At 47.1% G+C, this 15,336-nt stretch overlaps 1 protein-coding gene across 10 annotated transcripts in view; it reads left to right on the top strand.

Annotated features, from left to right (window-relative positions):
• The window catches only part of SCML2 (Scm polycomb group protein like 2), a 282,901-nt gene that overhangs the window by 100,127 nt on the left and 167,438 nt on the right, over positions 1-15,336 (top strand). For all 10 annotated transcript variants that reach the window (XM_029603334.1, XM_029603332.1, XM_029603329.1 and 7 more), the window contains one exon: positions 12,017-12,105. In XM_029603334.1, the coding sequence (XP_029459194.1) occupies positions 12,017-12,105 (89 nt within the window). The remainder of the gene's footprint in view (positions 1-12,016; positions 12,106-15,336) is intronic.

Raw genomic sequence — 15,336 nt, 5'->3', positions numbered from 1 at the left:
CCTCGTCAAGCCCGAAAGCAAAAGCCACAAGCAGCTCCCCAGCCAGGACCTGCTTCCGGTTTTTGACTTCTGTTTGGAGAGCAGCAGCCGGATTCCTCTGCCAAGCATACCAGTGGGAGGTCGACTGTGCCACTTTCACAACATGTGGCAGTCAGTCACAACCGACCAATGGGTACTGGAAATCATTGCTCAGGGTTACCACCTGAACTTTCTCGCCCTGCCACCGGACTCCCCACCTCTACAGACGTGGAGAACTTCCGAACATTCCATTCTTCTGGATCAAGAGGTCTCCCTCCTTCTCCAGTCAAGAGCAATAGAACCCGTTCCGCATTCGCAGCAAGACCTAGGGTTCTATTCCCGGTACTTTCTGATCCCCAAAAAATCGGGAGGAGTACGTCCAATTCTGGACCTACGTGCTCTCAACAAGTACCTCCAGCGGAAAAAGTTCAAGATGGTAACCTTGGGATCGCTTCTACCTCTTCTACAAAGAGGAGATTGGCTCTGTTCTCTGGACCTCCAGGACACATACACACACATTGCGATAACTCCATCTCACCGCAAGTACCTGAGGTTTTTAGTTGGCCTCAAGCACTATCGCCTAGCGTCTGCACCACGAGTATTTACCAAATGTCTCGTGGTTGTCGCAGCTTTCCTCAGGAAAGAAGGTGTTCATGTCTACCCCTATCTAGACAACTTGTTAATCAGGGCTGCAACCCAGCAAGCTGCTCGGTCGTCCCTTGATTTGACTTTACGCACTCTGATTTCTCTAGCATTTCTTGTCAATTACGAAAAATCCTTTTTAGTCCCATCTCAAACCTTGTCGTTCATTGGGGCAGACTTGGATACCTTGCAGGCAAAAGCCTTTCTGCTGCAACAACGAGCGCTGACACTCGTATCTCTAGCTTACTAGTTGCAGTCTCAGCAAACAGCAACAGCTCGCCAATTCCTTGTCCTTCTGGGACACATGGCGTCCTCAGTACATGTTATTCCAATGGCCTGCCTGGCCATGAAACTCATGCATTGGACTCTGAGGTCACAATGGATTCAAGCTGTTCAGCCTCTGTCGACCATTGTCCACATCACCAACCCACTCCGTCTGTCTCTGGCCTGGTGGCAAGATCAGTTCAATCTCCTCTGGGGACTGCCCTTTCAATTACCAGATGCTCAAGTCATTCTCACCACCGACACTTCCAACCTCGGGTGGGGAGCCAACGTGGACAATTTGCAGACACAAGGGTCTTGGTCTCCAGAGGAAGCCAAACACCAAATAAATTTCCTGGAGCTTCGAGCAATGTGATATGCTCTCAGGGCTTTTCAGGATCGCCTATCAAATCAAGTCATCCTGATTCAGACGGACAACCAGGTGGCCATGTGGTACATCAACAAACAGGGAGGCACAGGCTCCTTCCTTCTGTGTCAGGAGACTGCGCAGATTTGGGAGGAAGCTCTCTCCCACTCGATGTACCTCAAGGCCACCTACTTGCCGGGAGTGGACAATGTACTGGCAGACAAGCTAAGTCGCGTCTTCCAACCGCACGAGTGGTCTCGCAACCCCTCGGTAGCTGCCTCAATATTCCAACAATGGGGATATCCTCAGACTGATCTATTTGCGTCCCCTCAGAACTACAAAGTGGACAACTACTGCGCTCTCATTCGCAACAAAGGTTCTCAGCCCAGAGATGCAGTCTCCCTCTCGTGGGCAACCGGTCTACTCTATGCATTCCCTCCACTTCCTCTTCTCTCGAAGATCCTAGTGAAGCTACGTCAGGACAAGGGAACCATGATCCTGATAGCACCTCACTGGCCACGCCAAGTGTGGTTTCCCATACTCCAGGATCTCTCCATTCGCAGGCACATTCCCTTGGGAAATGACCCACTCCTGATAACTCAGAACGACGGGTGCCTGCGCCATCCCAATCTTCAGGCCTTGTCTCTGACGGCATGGATGTTGAAAGGTTAATACTTCAGCCACTTAACCTTTCAGATCCAGTTTCACGTGTCTTGATTGCTTCACGGAAGCCTTCCACGAGAAAATCTTACTCCTATAAATGGAAATGGTACACATCATGGTGCACCTCTCAGTCCCTTGATCCTTTTTCCTGTCCAATTCCAAGGTTTTTGGACTATCTCTGGCATTTGTCAGTCAGGTCTAAAGATATCTTCCATCAGAATGCATGTCAGTGCGGTAGCCGCCTTCCATAAAGGTGTCGGGGATGTCCCTATTTCGGTACAACCCCTCGTAACACACTTTTTGAAGGGCTTGGTCCACATCAAGCCACCTTTACGTCCTCCGGCCCCTTCTTGGGACCTTAATCTTGTTCTCGGTCGGCTCATGAAACCATCATTCGAGCCTCTTCACTCCTGTGACCTAAAACATCTTACATGGAAAGTGATTTCCTTTTGGCTATCACTTCAGCTTGCAGGGTTAGTGAGTTACAGGCCTTAGTTACCTATCCGCCTTACACTAAACTCCTGCAGGACCGAGCGGTACTCCGCACTCATCCTAAATTTTTACCTAAGGTAGTTTCACATTAATCAATCCATCATACTACCTACCTTTCACAGGCCCCATTCCAATCCAGGGGAACAAGCTCTGCTTACCCTTGACTGCAAATGGTCTCTAGCTTTTTATCTAGACCGTACAGTTGCCCACAGGACAAGTACTCCGTTATTCATCTCGTTCCACCCCAACAAATTAGGGCAACCTGTGGGTAAGCAACCTCCTGGTTAGCGGACTGCATATCTTTTTGCTATCAGCAAGCAGGCATTCCTTTTCAAGACCGTGTTAAAGCACACTCTGTGAAGGCCATGGCGACTTCAGTAGCACACCTACGATCGGTGCAGCTTCCTGATATTTGCAGAGCTGCCATCTGGAGTTCCCTCCATACTTTTGCAGCCCACTATTGCTTAGAGAATGCCGGAAGACAAGATTCTTCCAGTCTGTCCTGCGTAACCTGTTTCCAACGTGACGTACCAATACCCTTCCGCCTGCCCAGTGGGGTTCAGGATGCCCTCTACCAAATTCCACCCCAGTTGTTGTGCCTGTTGCATGCCGTTGGGTACATTTGGTGCATGTTCGGACATCCTCAGCTCAGTACTCACCCATATGTGAGGACTACCATCCTGCTTGTCCTGTGAGAAAGCAAATATTGCTTACCTGTAACAGGTGTTCTCACAGGACAGCAGGATGTTAGTCCTCACGAAACCCGCCCGCCGCCCCACGGTGTTGGGTTCGTAATGTTTTGTTGTTTTATTTTTCGGCACTGCCTGTAGCTTTCAAAAAAGACTGAAGGGGGACCCCTGCTGGCTGCAGGGTTAGTACCATGCTGGGCATGCCCAGTAGGGGCCAGTCAAAGTTCTGGAAACTTTGACAGAAGTTTTCCGTGATTGGGCTCCATCCTGATGATGTCACCCATATGTGAGGACTAACATCCTGCTATCCTGTGAGAACACCTGTTAAAGGTAAGCAATATTTGCTTTCTCTACCACCACCATCCCTGCGAAATTGTTGTGCATCCATTACGTTTTCTGTGAAGAACTATTCTAGGACAAGCAAGATGGTAGTCCTCACATGTGGGTGATATCATCCAATGGAGCCCGGCACGGAAAACTTTTGTCAAAGTTTCTAGAAGCTTTGACCAGCAGACTTGAGCATGCCCAGCCTGCTACTATCTGCGTGTCCACGTGAGGTCCCCCTTCAGTCTCTTCCGCGGTGCAGTTGCCTCGCTGTCCAAGGAGCTCTTCTTTATTCCACTTTTTCTTTGACATCCTCGAGCTTTTTTCTCAAATTCCTCATCTGGTCCCCCTTCACGGTCTGTGCTGCCTCAGTACGGTAGGTCTTTTTTTGCCATTTCTCAAGTTTTGCAGTCAATCCCAGACTCCTCGCATTACGGTGTCAGTCAGTCATCGACTGCATGCCGGTTGTTTTTCATGGTATGAAACAGTTTTCGTCGGTGCCCCCAGTGCCCGCAGACCATGTCCATCACAGATCCACATGAATTTTGCATTCTCTGCCTAGGGGCCTTGGACGATGTCTGGGGGTGCTGTCTGTGCGACCAGATGACACCCAAAGGGTGTCTAGCACGTCTCGATAAAATGGAAAAAATGTTTGGGACCCTGAAATCCTCTATGCTTGCATCAGTCCCTTCGATGCTGAGAGATCTTGGAGAGTCCGACCTGCTTCCCCTCATGGTCCCTCTGGCCAGTACCTCCAAGGACTGGGGAGAGCAGGATCGATCCTTGAAGATCTCCCTGCTTTCCAGGACATCGGGATCATCAGCTTCCTCGGCACCAAGGAAAGACCGGGCCAAGCACTGGAAAAGATCCGGTAAGCATAGTCACCAGTCGCCATCGGCACACGGTTTCGGTTTTAAAGCGGCATCGGTGGCTGCCGAGCCGCCATCAAAGTGACACCGGCCATAGGAGGCCCCATTCTCTGGTGCCCCCAGTAGCCCGAGGCATTTCCCACCGACACTGGTGCAGGGCACCGTGCCACCTCAAAGACCCAAGGAAGAGTCGGTGTCGCCTCGTCCCCTTCCATGAGTCCTGGCCACCCTGGACTTTCAGGAGGAGTTGGACTGCAGAGTGCAGTCGGCAGTGCTCAAAGTGCTGCAAAGCGTTGAGCTGCCAGTGCCACCGGCCTGAGCCTCCGCCATCAATGTTGGCACCCCTGCTGGGAGCATCTGGACGACGTCCTGGGCAACCTACCAATGCAGCCAGTGCCCAAGGGGCCTTCGATGCCCTCCACCAGAACGAGCCCAATTCTTGGGGACCTTCGAGGAGGAAGTTCCAGCCGGTACAATGTTCCCTTGCCTACGGTTCCCCGAACCTTTGTTGGATCCCTCTGGCTTGCCACGGCCTATCCCCTCCATGCTGGGGGACCCTTTGATGCCATTGCCCTCGAGGCCTCCGAAGCCTTCGGAGCCCAGGGCTAATGCCAGCATGGACCTCGCCCACGGCACGCTGGTCCCAGTGAGGAGGAGGGGCCTTATGACCCCTGGGGTGACGACTCAGACTCGTCCTCGGAATACTCCAATGACCCTCTTTTGGAGCTCTCTCCTCCGGAGGAACAGTGTCGGTCGCCACTCAAGGACTTGTCCTTCAAGGGATTTGTCAGGGCTATGGCTAAGGCCATTCCCTTTCAGCTGCTCACAGAGGACGCGAGTCTTAAGATGCTGGAAGTGCTCCAGTTCATTGACGCTTCCAAAGAAATTGTGGAAATGCAAATCCACGATATCTTTAAGGAACTCCTCCACCACATGTGGGCGCACCCCATTTGTTTCCCCCATTAACAGGAAGGCTGATACCACCTACTTGGTGCAACAGGTCTTGGGGTTTGACAGGAGGCAACTCCTCCAGCAATCGGTGGTCGTGGAATCTGTCTTAAAGGCCTGGCGCTCCCGTACCTATACCTCTGCTTCTCCAAGATGCGAGCATAGGGAGTTGGATACTCTGGGTCATAAAATCTTCCAAGGCACCATGCTGGTTGCCCGCATCGCTGCCTATCAACTCTATATGACCCAGTACAACCGCAATCTCTGGAAGCGAATCCAGGATTTTGCGGTGGGCCTCCCCCCAACAACAGCAGGAAGCCCTTTCTAGCATTGCCTCGCTGGATCTGGAGATGGGAAAATACGAGGTGCGTTCCACCTACGATGTGTTTGAGACGGCAGCCTGTTTAGCCGCCGTGGGCATTGGCGACAGGTGTATGGCATGGCACCAGGCCTCTCATCTCTCCCCGGAAGTCCAGGACAGGCTAGCTGACCTCCCCTGCACAGGTGAAGACCTCTTCGGGGACCAGGTTCGGGATGCGGTGGCGCAATTTAAGGACCATCATGATACCCTTCAGCAGCTGTCCGCTAGCGCCTTGGAGGGCCTGTCCTCAGCCAGGGTTCTGGAAACCCTTCTATTGACAGAGGAAATATTATCCTTTGGCTGTCGGACTTGTCCGCCTCGCACCGGTTCCAGGGGCCGTCCGCGCCAACAGTGGGTGCCTAGACCACAACCGGCCCCCCAGCAAACCCTTGCCACAAGCTTTTGACTGGCAGCAAGGGAGCATAAGTTAGCTGGCCATACCCCTGACGTCAGATCCCTCAGTCGGCGGCAGGCTTCTAAGCTTCGCCTGTCACTGGGAAGAGATGACATCAGACCGCTGTCCTCTGTATCATTTGCCAGGGATACCATCTGCATTTCAGCTGGCTCCCAGAGACCTCTCCCCCATGTCCATCGTGGGGATCATCTGCCCATTTGGTCCTCCTTCAAACGTAACTTTCCGCCCTCCTCGCAGCGGACGAAGAGGAATTGCGGCTTGCGCCCCATTCTCGACCTCAGGGCATTGAACAAGTTTCTCATAAGAGAAATGTTCAAGATGGTCTCTCTGGGCATGCTGATCCTGCGCCTCAGAAGAGGAGACTGGTTTTGCTCCCTCAGTCTCAAGAAAGTATATGTGCACATTGCGATTGTCCCCAACCACCTGAAGTACCTCTGCTTTGTGGTCGGGAGTGCACATTATCAGTACAGATTGATGCCCTTTGGGCTGGCATTGGCCCCCCGCATCTTCATCAAACACTTAGCGGTGGTGGCCGCCTACCTCAGGCGTCGCTTGGTTCATGTATTCCCATACCTGGACGACTGGCTGGTCAGGAGCGAATCTCACTCCGGAGCCTTGCAAGCTCTGGCCTTGATGGTGCAGACCCTGCAGATGGTGGGTTTTGTTATAAACTTCCCCAAGATGCACCCTTCATAGGCGCTAGGCTGGACACGGCACAAGCGAAAGCTTTTATGCCCAGGGACCGGCTGATCACCCTTTTCTCACTGGCTAGCCTTGTACGCAACAGTCGAAGAGTCCCAGCCTGCCTTCTGCTCTGCCTACTTGGCCACATGGCGGCCTCCGTCCATGTGACTCCTTTGGCCTGCCTCTGCATGAGGAGGCCCCAATGGACTCTGCAATCCCAGTAGTGGCAGGCATCTCAGGACCTCGAGGCTCCAGTCACAATAACGGACCCTCTGAGGGTGACTCTATCCAGGTGGGAAGATCTTTCCAACCTGGAATGAGGACTTCTCTTCCAGTCTGTTCTGCCCCAGATGACCCTTACTACCAATGCTTCCCCCCAGGACTGGGGAGACCACACGAACGGTCTCCTCATTTCAGGGCCTCTGAAATGCCGCCAAAGCCTGCTGTCAGATAAACTTCTTGGAGCTTTGGGCAATGCGGTATGCCTTGTGGGAGTTCAGAGATTAGTTGTCGTTCAAGGAAGTCCTAATCCGGATGGAAAACAAGGTCGTGATGTGGTACATCAACAAACAGGGTGGCACAGACTCACTTGCTCCTCTGCCAAAAAGCAGTGCAAGTATGGACCTGGGCCCTGTCTCAAGGGATGTCTCTGCGAGTGACCTACCTGCCAGGTCACCTCAATGTGCTCACGGACTACCTAAGCCAGCCCTTCCAACCATACAAGAGGTCCATCAACCCTACGGTAGTGGTCGAACTGTTCCGCCGCTGGGGTTTGCCTCCCCTCACAACCACAAGGTGAGCAGGTTCTGCTCCCTGGTAGCAGGGAACGACCATCCAGCCTGCGATGCCTTCTCTCTTCAATGGGGGAAGGGCCTGCTGTATGCGTACCACACTCTACCGCTGCTCTCGAAGACTCTACTGAAGCTTCAGCAGGACAAGGGGACAATGATACTCATGGCACCTTCTTGGCCTCAGCAGGTCTGGTTCCTGCTTCTGCAGGACCTGCCTGTGCGGGCCCCCATCCATCTGGGGACAGCGCCCGACCTAATCTCACAGAATCAGGGCACCCTGAACCATCTGAACCTCTGGGCGCTGGCCCTCACGACTTGGATGTTGAGCGCGTAGTCCTCCAGCCTTTGCAGCTCTCAGATTGTGTTTCCCAGGTCCTGGTGGAGTCCCAGAAACCTTCGACCAGGAAGTCCTACAGCTCAAAGTGGAAACGCTTTTCCAACTGATGCGGGGGTCATGGTTTAGACCTTTTCTCATGCCCCCTCCTTCAGCTGCTGGACTACCTGTGGCACCTGTCCGAGTCTGGACTCCAGACCAGTTATATCAGGTTGCACCTTAGCGCTGTCAGTGCGTACCATCAAGGTGTCAATGGCATGCCTGTTTCGGTCCAACCCTTAGTGGGCCGTTTCATGTGTGGTCTCCTTCAGCTGAAGCCCCCCCTTTCGGCCCTCGGTCATATCCTGGGACCTCAGTGTTGTCCTGGCAAGACTCATGCTGCCTCCTTTTGAGCTGCTGCAGTCCTGTGACCTGACGTTCCTTAACTGGAAAGCCATATTTCTGGTGGCGATCACTTCAGCTCGTAGGGTCAGTGAGCTTCAGGCTCTGGTCACATACGCGCTTAACACAAAGTTCTTCCATGATCGTGTGGTTTTGCGTATGCACTCCAAGTTTCTGCCCAAGGTCGTGACTGATTTCCACTTCAATCAGTCCATTGTTCTGCCCACCTTTTTTCCGTGGCCTCATTGCCAACCAGGGGAACGGATGCTTCACACCTTGGACTGTAAACGGGCTTTGGCGTTCTACCTGGATCGCACGGTGAGCCACAAACAGTCCACCTGGCTTTTCATGTCCTTTGTCTCCAAAAGGCTGGGAGTGGCGATGGGTAAGCAGACTTTGTCCAACTGGGTGGCAGATTGCATTGCCTTCTGCTACATGTAGGCAGACTTTCAGCTGGCCGGCAGAGTAAAAGCTCACTCTGTGCGGGCTTTGGCGACGTCTGTGGCTCAGTTGTGCAGTCCATGTTGTTGAAAATTTGCCGAGCCGCAACCTGGAGTTCTCTTCATACGTTTGTGGCCCATTACTGCCTAGACAGGGACAGCCATCAGGATAGTACCTTTGGTCAGTCCGTGCTTCATAATCTGTTCCAGTCCTGAACCCAACTCTTCTTGCTTCATGATCTTGTGGGACCTAGACCGCCCCCGTTTACCTGCAGCACCGTAGTTGTGTCGTGCTCGTTAGCACCTTGTTTGGTTGCTGTTGGTCTTTCTATTTGAGTGGGGCAGTCTGGAGCTTTGTACCTACATGTAAGGACTACCATCCTGCTTGACCTAGGAGAAAGCGCAGTTGCTTACTTGTAACAGGTGTTCTCCTAGGACAGCAGGATGTTAGTCCTCAGGAATCTTGACCGCCTCCCCACGGTGTTGGGTTCACCTTCGGTTTGTTTTATTTTTCGCTTGTATTTTGCTATGTTACGAGACTAAAGGGGGAACCTCATGTGGATGTGCGGATAGTAGCAGTTTACTGGCCAAAACTTCTAGAAACTTTGACAAATGTTTTCCGTGCCGGGCTCCATCGGATGATGTCACCCATATGTGAGGATTAAGATCCTGCTGTCCTAGGAGAACACCTGTTACAGGTAAGCAACTGCGTTTTTTTTTCTGTTGCTCCTGAGTAGTTTCATGCTGTAACTTCTTGTTCAGAACATTCATTCTTATGAAAACATTTGCTGCTTAGTCAATATTTATAACTTTGATATATTTGAATGTCTCTGTCATATTCTCCTCACTCTCATCTCATATCACTTTTGGTATAGACCTGCACCATTTAGCATTTTTTCTGGATTAAATCCAGCCTGTATATATCTTTTTGGAGGTATGTTCTCTATAACTGCACACAGTACTCAAGGTGAGGTCTAACAAATGACCTGTATAGAGGCATTGTCATCTCCATTTTTTCTGCTAGTTATGTCTCTCCTAAATATCCTGGCATGTATGTGGCTTTGACCCACTGCCTTTTTACACTGACATTACCTTGATCATCAAGCATGACTGTCACAAAGTCTCTCTTCTGGTTGGTGCATAATAGTATTGCATCTCCCCCCCCCCCCCCCAAAAAAAAAAAAAAAGAAATCATATATAAGAAAGAGACCATGAATTAATTTGTTTGCTACAGCTTTCTTATGAAAAAGCTTCATCATGCCTTCTTTTTTTAACTTTATATTTATTGCATTTTTAACAGACAAAATCCTCTTTGCACAGTAAACAATAAGATCACACAAGAAAAAAGAATGGTAATACAGCCCAAACCATTAAAAAAACAAAACAAAAAAAACCCTTTACCTTTGACATTTCAGATCTCTTAATTATAGACCACAATAATTTTGGGGGAAGAAGCAGGGAAAAAAAGATCAAAGAAATATCTTACTAGAGACAGCATACATAAATCTGCAGCATTTCAACACACAGTCTAATTCAATGGAAGTCTGGTAGACTTCCTAGAATCTAGGAAAACAGGAAGTTGTCCTGGTATAAAGAAAATGTCTGTTCTATACTTCAAAACACATTTGAAGGGGTGTCTTAATAGGAAGGAGGCTCCAAGAGTCCTGACTTCCTAGCAAAGAGCCAGAAACCCTTTTCTTCTTTCTTGGGTTACCCTTGCCATATCAGGAAAAACCCTGGCTACTTGACCAAGAAAGATAATGTTAACATTTTTAAAGTAACATCTCATAATATAGCTAACCTCATATTCAGTAATAAAGGAAACCAATAATGTTGTTCTTTCAATAATTTCTTGAGAAGAAGATACCAACATAAGACAAACTAAATCTATAGAGGAGTGAGCAGCTGCTTCCTGACTAGTAGCAGATTGAAAATACAAAAAAGACAACGTATTAATTACAGGAATTTTATCTGGAGAGACATGCACAATTTTTGTCAGATATTTCCTCAGTCACTCAGGGTTGCTCACCCACAATACAGGGAAAATGTAGGAACCTTAAATTTAAATGTCTTAAGTTATTTTCAATATATTCCACTTGACAAACTTTCCTGTTCCTTGATTAAAGAAGTATTAATGGACTGTAACTGTTAAAATTCAACTTCCAGGGCTTTAGTCTTCTGCGAGGAATCTTGATATTGAGTAGAAGTATCCTGAGATAAAAACCTCTCAATCTATGGGACATTTTTTTACCTTGGCAGAACAGTCAGTAAAAGACAGAGCAGAAGTGGCCATCAGATCCCATATGGCGTTGAGTGACCACCGCCGGTTTAGAAGACAGTACAAAGGGCTGTGCAGGAGCCGATTCCAACTCCACTTTGTCGGAGGTGGAATCGGCTCCTGCTCAGTGGATGCTAAAGTGAACGCTTCCCTAGTATTCATCCATTGATTTTCCAGCCAGATGGGTAGTGTCTGAAATAGTGTCTGAAATCACCGACTCAAAGCTTTTTCCTGCAAACAGTAAAACCACAATGGAGCCAACACCAGCAGCAACTCCCTACGAAATGAGCACCAGTCTGATGTCCTCATCCAGTGTCACAGTTGTCGCAATAGAGAGCTCTGTAAATCCAGTGGCAAGCAACTGTCTGAGGGGCTGAGATACCTCCTCCCCAGGCAAAAACAGCACTCCTTCGCCAGAATCTCCCATGTGGACCTCCGCAGCACCTCTTTTCACTGCAGGAACCACAAATTCCTTGCTCGGATCATTGTCCTGGGAGCCGGGAAGCCTGAGGGGAAAACCCTGAGCTTTTCCTTCCTTTTTGAAGGCATTTGGGTCAGGTAAACGGAATAAAACAAAGACCAACCAGGCACACAGAATTTGTGGAGTGTTCACACTGCCATCTTGGCTCCTCCCCTGGACATGCCTTCTTGAGACATATATCTATGTTGCATGAAACAGAATCTGCTTACAAGCTACTGATAAAACCAATCGGGCAATTATTGTGTCTCAGATTTGGGAACCTGTACAGAGGTCTATAGCTAGTCTTTGATTTGTATCTCTTAAGTATTGGATGAGAATTGTTATACTTCTGCTTTGTATTTTTACTTGCATCTCCAATCCTGTTGTCTGTTATGGTTGCTGTTTGACTTGTGTTTGATATAAAATAGTTTTGAACTAAAAAAATAAAAAATAGATGCTGCTTTGCAATAGCCATTTGGGAAATATTTGTTAAAATCAGCTGACAATTTGATTCTGTATATTAAGCTGTATTATCTAACTTGTTTCTTAATATTACATTGCCATTTTTTGCACAACCACAGTAACCCCATTTTTAACAGGTTTCCGGATGAATGCATCATCTTGGCCAATGTTTCTCTTAAGAACACTAAATGGAGCTGAAATGGCACCAGCAGCAATCTTTAAAAAGGTAAGAAGAAAGGGTATGTAGTAAAGAAGTGTCTTAAATGATCCATGATGACGTTATAATGGGGGTACCAGTACATGGAAGTTTTCTCTCCAAATTGGAAGGACAAAAATATATTTTAAAATTATTTGCACTGAATTGACAAACCATAAAAATGGACATAAAAATGATCACCACCCATTAGTTCAAATAAATAGGCACTTCTTTTCCTTTCTTTAAGGTACGTTGTGCTATAGACAATAGGTTTTCTGAACTGTTTTTATATAGATATTAATGTATTATTGTGTATTGATGCAATTATTCGGTGTGGTAAAAATGGATAGATGTCTTCAGGGTAGAATTGAGGAATTGGTATAATTAAGAATGGTTGACACTGTCAACAGCATAATATAAGTGCTATGCTGAGTCAGATCAAGGTCTATCGAGTCCAGCATCCTGTCACTGGCAGTAGCCAGTCCCGTTCACAAGTACCTGGCAGTTCCCCAGTAGTTGATCTATTTCTTGTATCTCACTCCCAGGGATAAGCATTGGCTTTCCCAAGTCTACCTGGCTAATAAATGTTTATGGACTTTTCCTTCAGGAACTTGTCCAAACCACTTTTGAACCCTACTATGTTAGTTGCCTTAACCATGTCTTCTGGCAACAGATTTCATAGCCTGATTGTGCTCCAAGTTATACGATTTGTTTTTAATCTGTTTGCTAGTTTCATGGAATGTCCTAGTGTTTGAAAGGGTAAATAACCATTCCCTATTTACTCTTTCAATCTCACTCATGGTTTTATCAATTTCAGTCATGTCGCCTCTCTCTTCCAAGCTAAAGAGCCCTAATCTGTTTAGCTTGTCTCCATAAGGGAGCTTTTATATCCCCTTTATCATTTGTCACCCTTTTTCTATATCTATTATATCTTTTTGATTTGAGGCAACCAGAGCTGCATACAATACTCGGTGTGGTCACACCATGAATCTATGCAAAGGCATTAAGATATTCTCAGTTGTCTATTCCTTGCCACATAATTCATAATTCATAATTCAAAAAGGCATTTGCCTTTTTGACTGCTGTGGCACACTGAGCCAAAAATGTTATTGGGCCACAAGAACTCGGAAGTCCTTTTCCTGGGTGGTGACTCTAACACAGAACCCAGCATTGTCTTCCTGTAGTTGGGATTGTTTTTCTTTAGGTGCAGGATTTTGCACTTGTCCACTTTAAATTGCATCTGCCATTTAGATACCCAGTCTCCTAATCTCACAAGGTCCTTCTACAATTCTTCAAATCTGCTGCACAATTGAAACAATTTTGTCATCTGAAAATTTGGTCACTATACTTACATAACAACATAAGATTTGCCATACTGGGTCAGACCAAAAATTCACCAAGCCCAGTATCCTTTTTCAGATAGTGGCTAATCCAGGTCACAAGTACCTGGCAGGATCCTAAAAGGTTGATAGATTCCATGCTGCTTATCACAGCAATAAGCAGTAGATTTCTAAGTCCACCTTAATAGTTTATGGACTTTTCCCAGGAACTTGTAGTTCCTTTCTCCAGATCATTTATGAATAAGTTAAATAGCCCAGGTCCCAAAATAGACCCCTGGGGCATTCTACTAATGACGTTCTCTATTTTGAAAACTGACCATTTAGTCCTACTCTCTGTATCCTGGCTTGTATCCAATTACCAATCCACAATTGGACATTGCCTTCGATCTTATGATTCCCCCTCCAATTTCCTGAGGAGTCTCTCATGAGACTTTGTCAAATGCCTTTTGAAAATCCAAATACACTATATCAGCTGGCTCACCTTTATCCACAAATTTACACCTTTAAAAAAAAACAATCTAATAAATTGGGAAGGCAAGACTTCCCTTGGCAAAAACCATGTTGACTCTCTTCCATTAATCCTTGTCTATTTTATGTGGTCAGTAATCGTTTTTAAGAATAGCTTCAACCATTTTGCCCAGTACTGAGATCAAGCTTACTGATCTGTAGTTTCCCAGATCACCCCTAGAGCCCTTATTAAAAATTGGCATCACATTGGCTACCCTCCAGTCTTCAGGTACCATGGCTGTTTTAAATGATAGATCATCAGAAATAGGTCTGCTGTTTCATTTTTTAATTCCTTCAGAACTCTGGGGTGAATGCCATCAGGTACCAGTGATTTGTTCTTTGGTCTGTCAATCTGAGTTATTTCATTCTCCAGTTTCACAGTGATTCCATCTAGTCGCTCAATCATCTCCATCAAAAATTATTTCCATAGTGGTTATGACCTGGACATCCTGCTCAGTAAAGACAGAGGTAAAGAATTTAGTTTTTCTGCTATTTCTTTGTGCTCCTTGATTACCCCTTAGTCATCTTGCGGCTCAACTGATTCCCTCACAGGCTTTTTGCTTCAAATGTACTTGAAAAAGATTTTACTACTTGTTTAATCTCTATGGTAAGCTTCTGGAATAGCAAATTGCGGGACGGTTTAGACCAGGTTGCCCCTATGTACTGTCATGTAGGAATATAGTCAAACCTTAATACCATTCAGGCCTCAAGGTTCTGAAAAGGCAGGTTCAGCATCTGGAAAGGATATGACGTAAATCTCATGATTCCGATGCCGAAAGTAGGTTTAAAATTAATATCAAACATTGCCTTTTAGCTGTCAAACAAGCCAGAAAAGCGATTTATAAAAACCATTCTTTCAAATGCGAGCTATAGGCCTAAGCGACTTTTTAATCTTATTTCATCTTTCTGATCTTCAAACTCAGGAGTCTTCCTTTTCTGCAAATCTCACAGCAGACAGTTTTTCTCAAGCTTTTAATGCTAAAATCAATAACATACTAGCGGAGTTTGTCACAAATCTTTCTTATACTCTTGCGGTACCTCTTTCTCCACAAAGTTACTCTTAGGGGAATTCTACGCACAAAAACTTAAAATTCTGCATACTTTATATTTTTCAAAATAACACAATATACATGAAAGTCTTTAAGTAATTAATTTAAAATGTAATACAGATAAAAGTTATTACTTAAAGATGCAGAGTTTTAAATATTTTGAGCAGAATTTCCCTAGAAGTTCACTGTAAGTCTTTAACCCTCTCCCTACTCCCCTGGCCAGTCTCCTTTCACTTTGCTCTCTCAGGACCCAATTCCTCCACCTGCTACTACCTCTCCCCTCCCCCTCTAGGCTCAATCCCTTCCACTGTATCTTCACCCCCAGAGTTTAACCCATCCCTCTCTCACACACAGGCTTTCTCTCT

Source organism: Rhinatrema bivittatum, chromosome 5 (assembly GCF_901001135.1).
Source record: "Rhinatrema bivittatum chromosome 5, aRhiBiv1.1, whole genome shotgun sequence".
NCBI lineage: Eukaryota > Metazoa > Chordata > Amphibia > Gymnophiona > Rhinatrematidae > Rhinatrema > Rhinatrema bivittatum.
The sequence above is the reverse complement of the archived record's forward strand: the minus strand, read 5'-3'. Positions and strand labels throughout refer to the sequence as shown.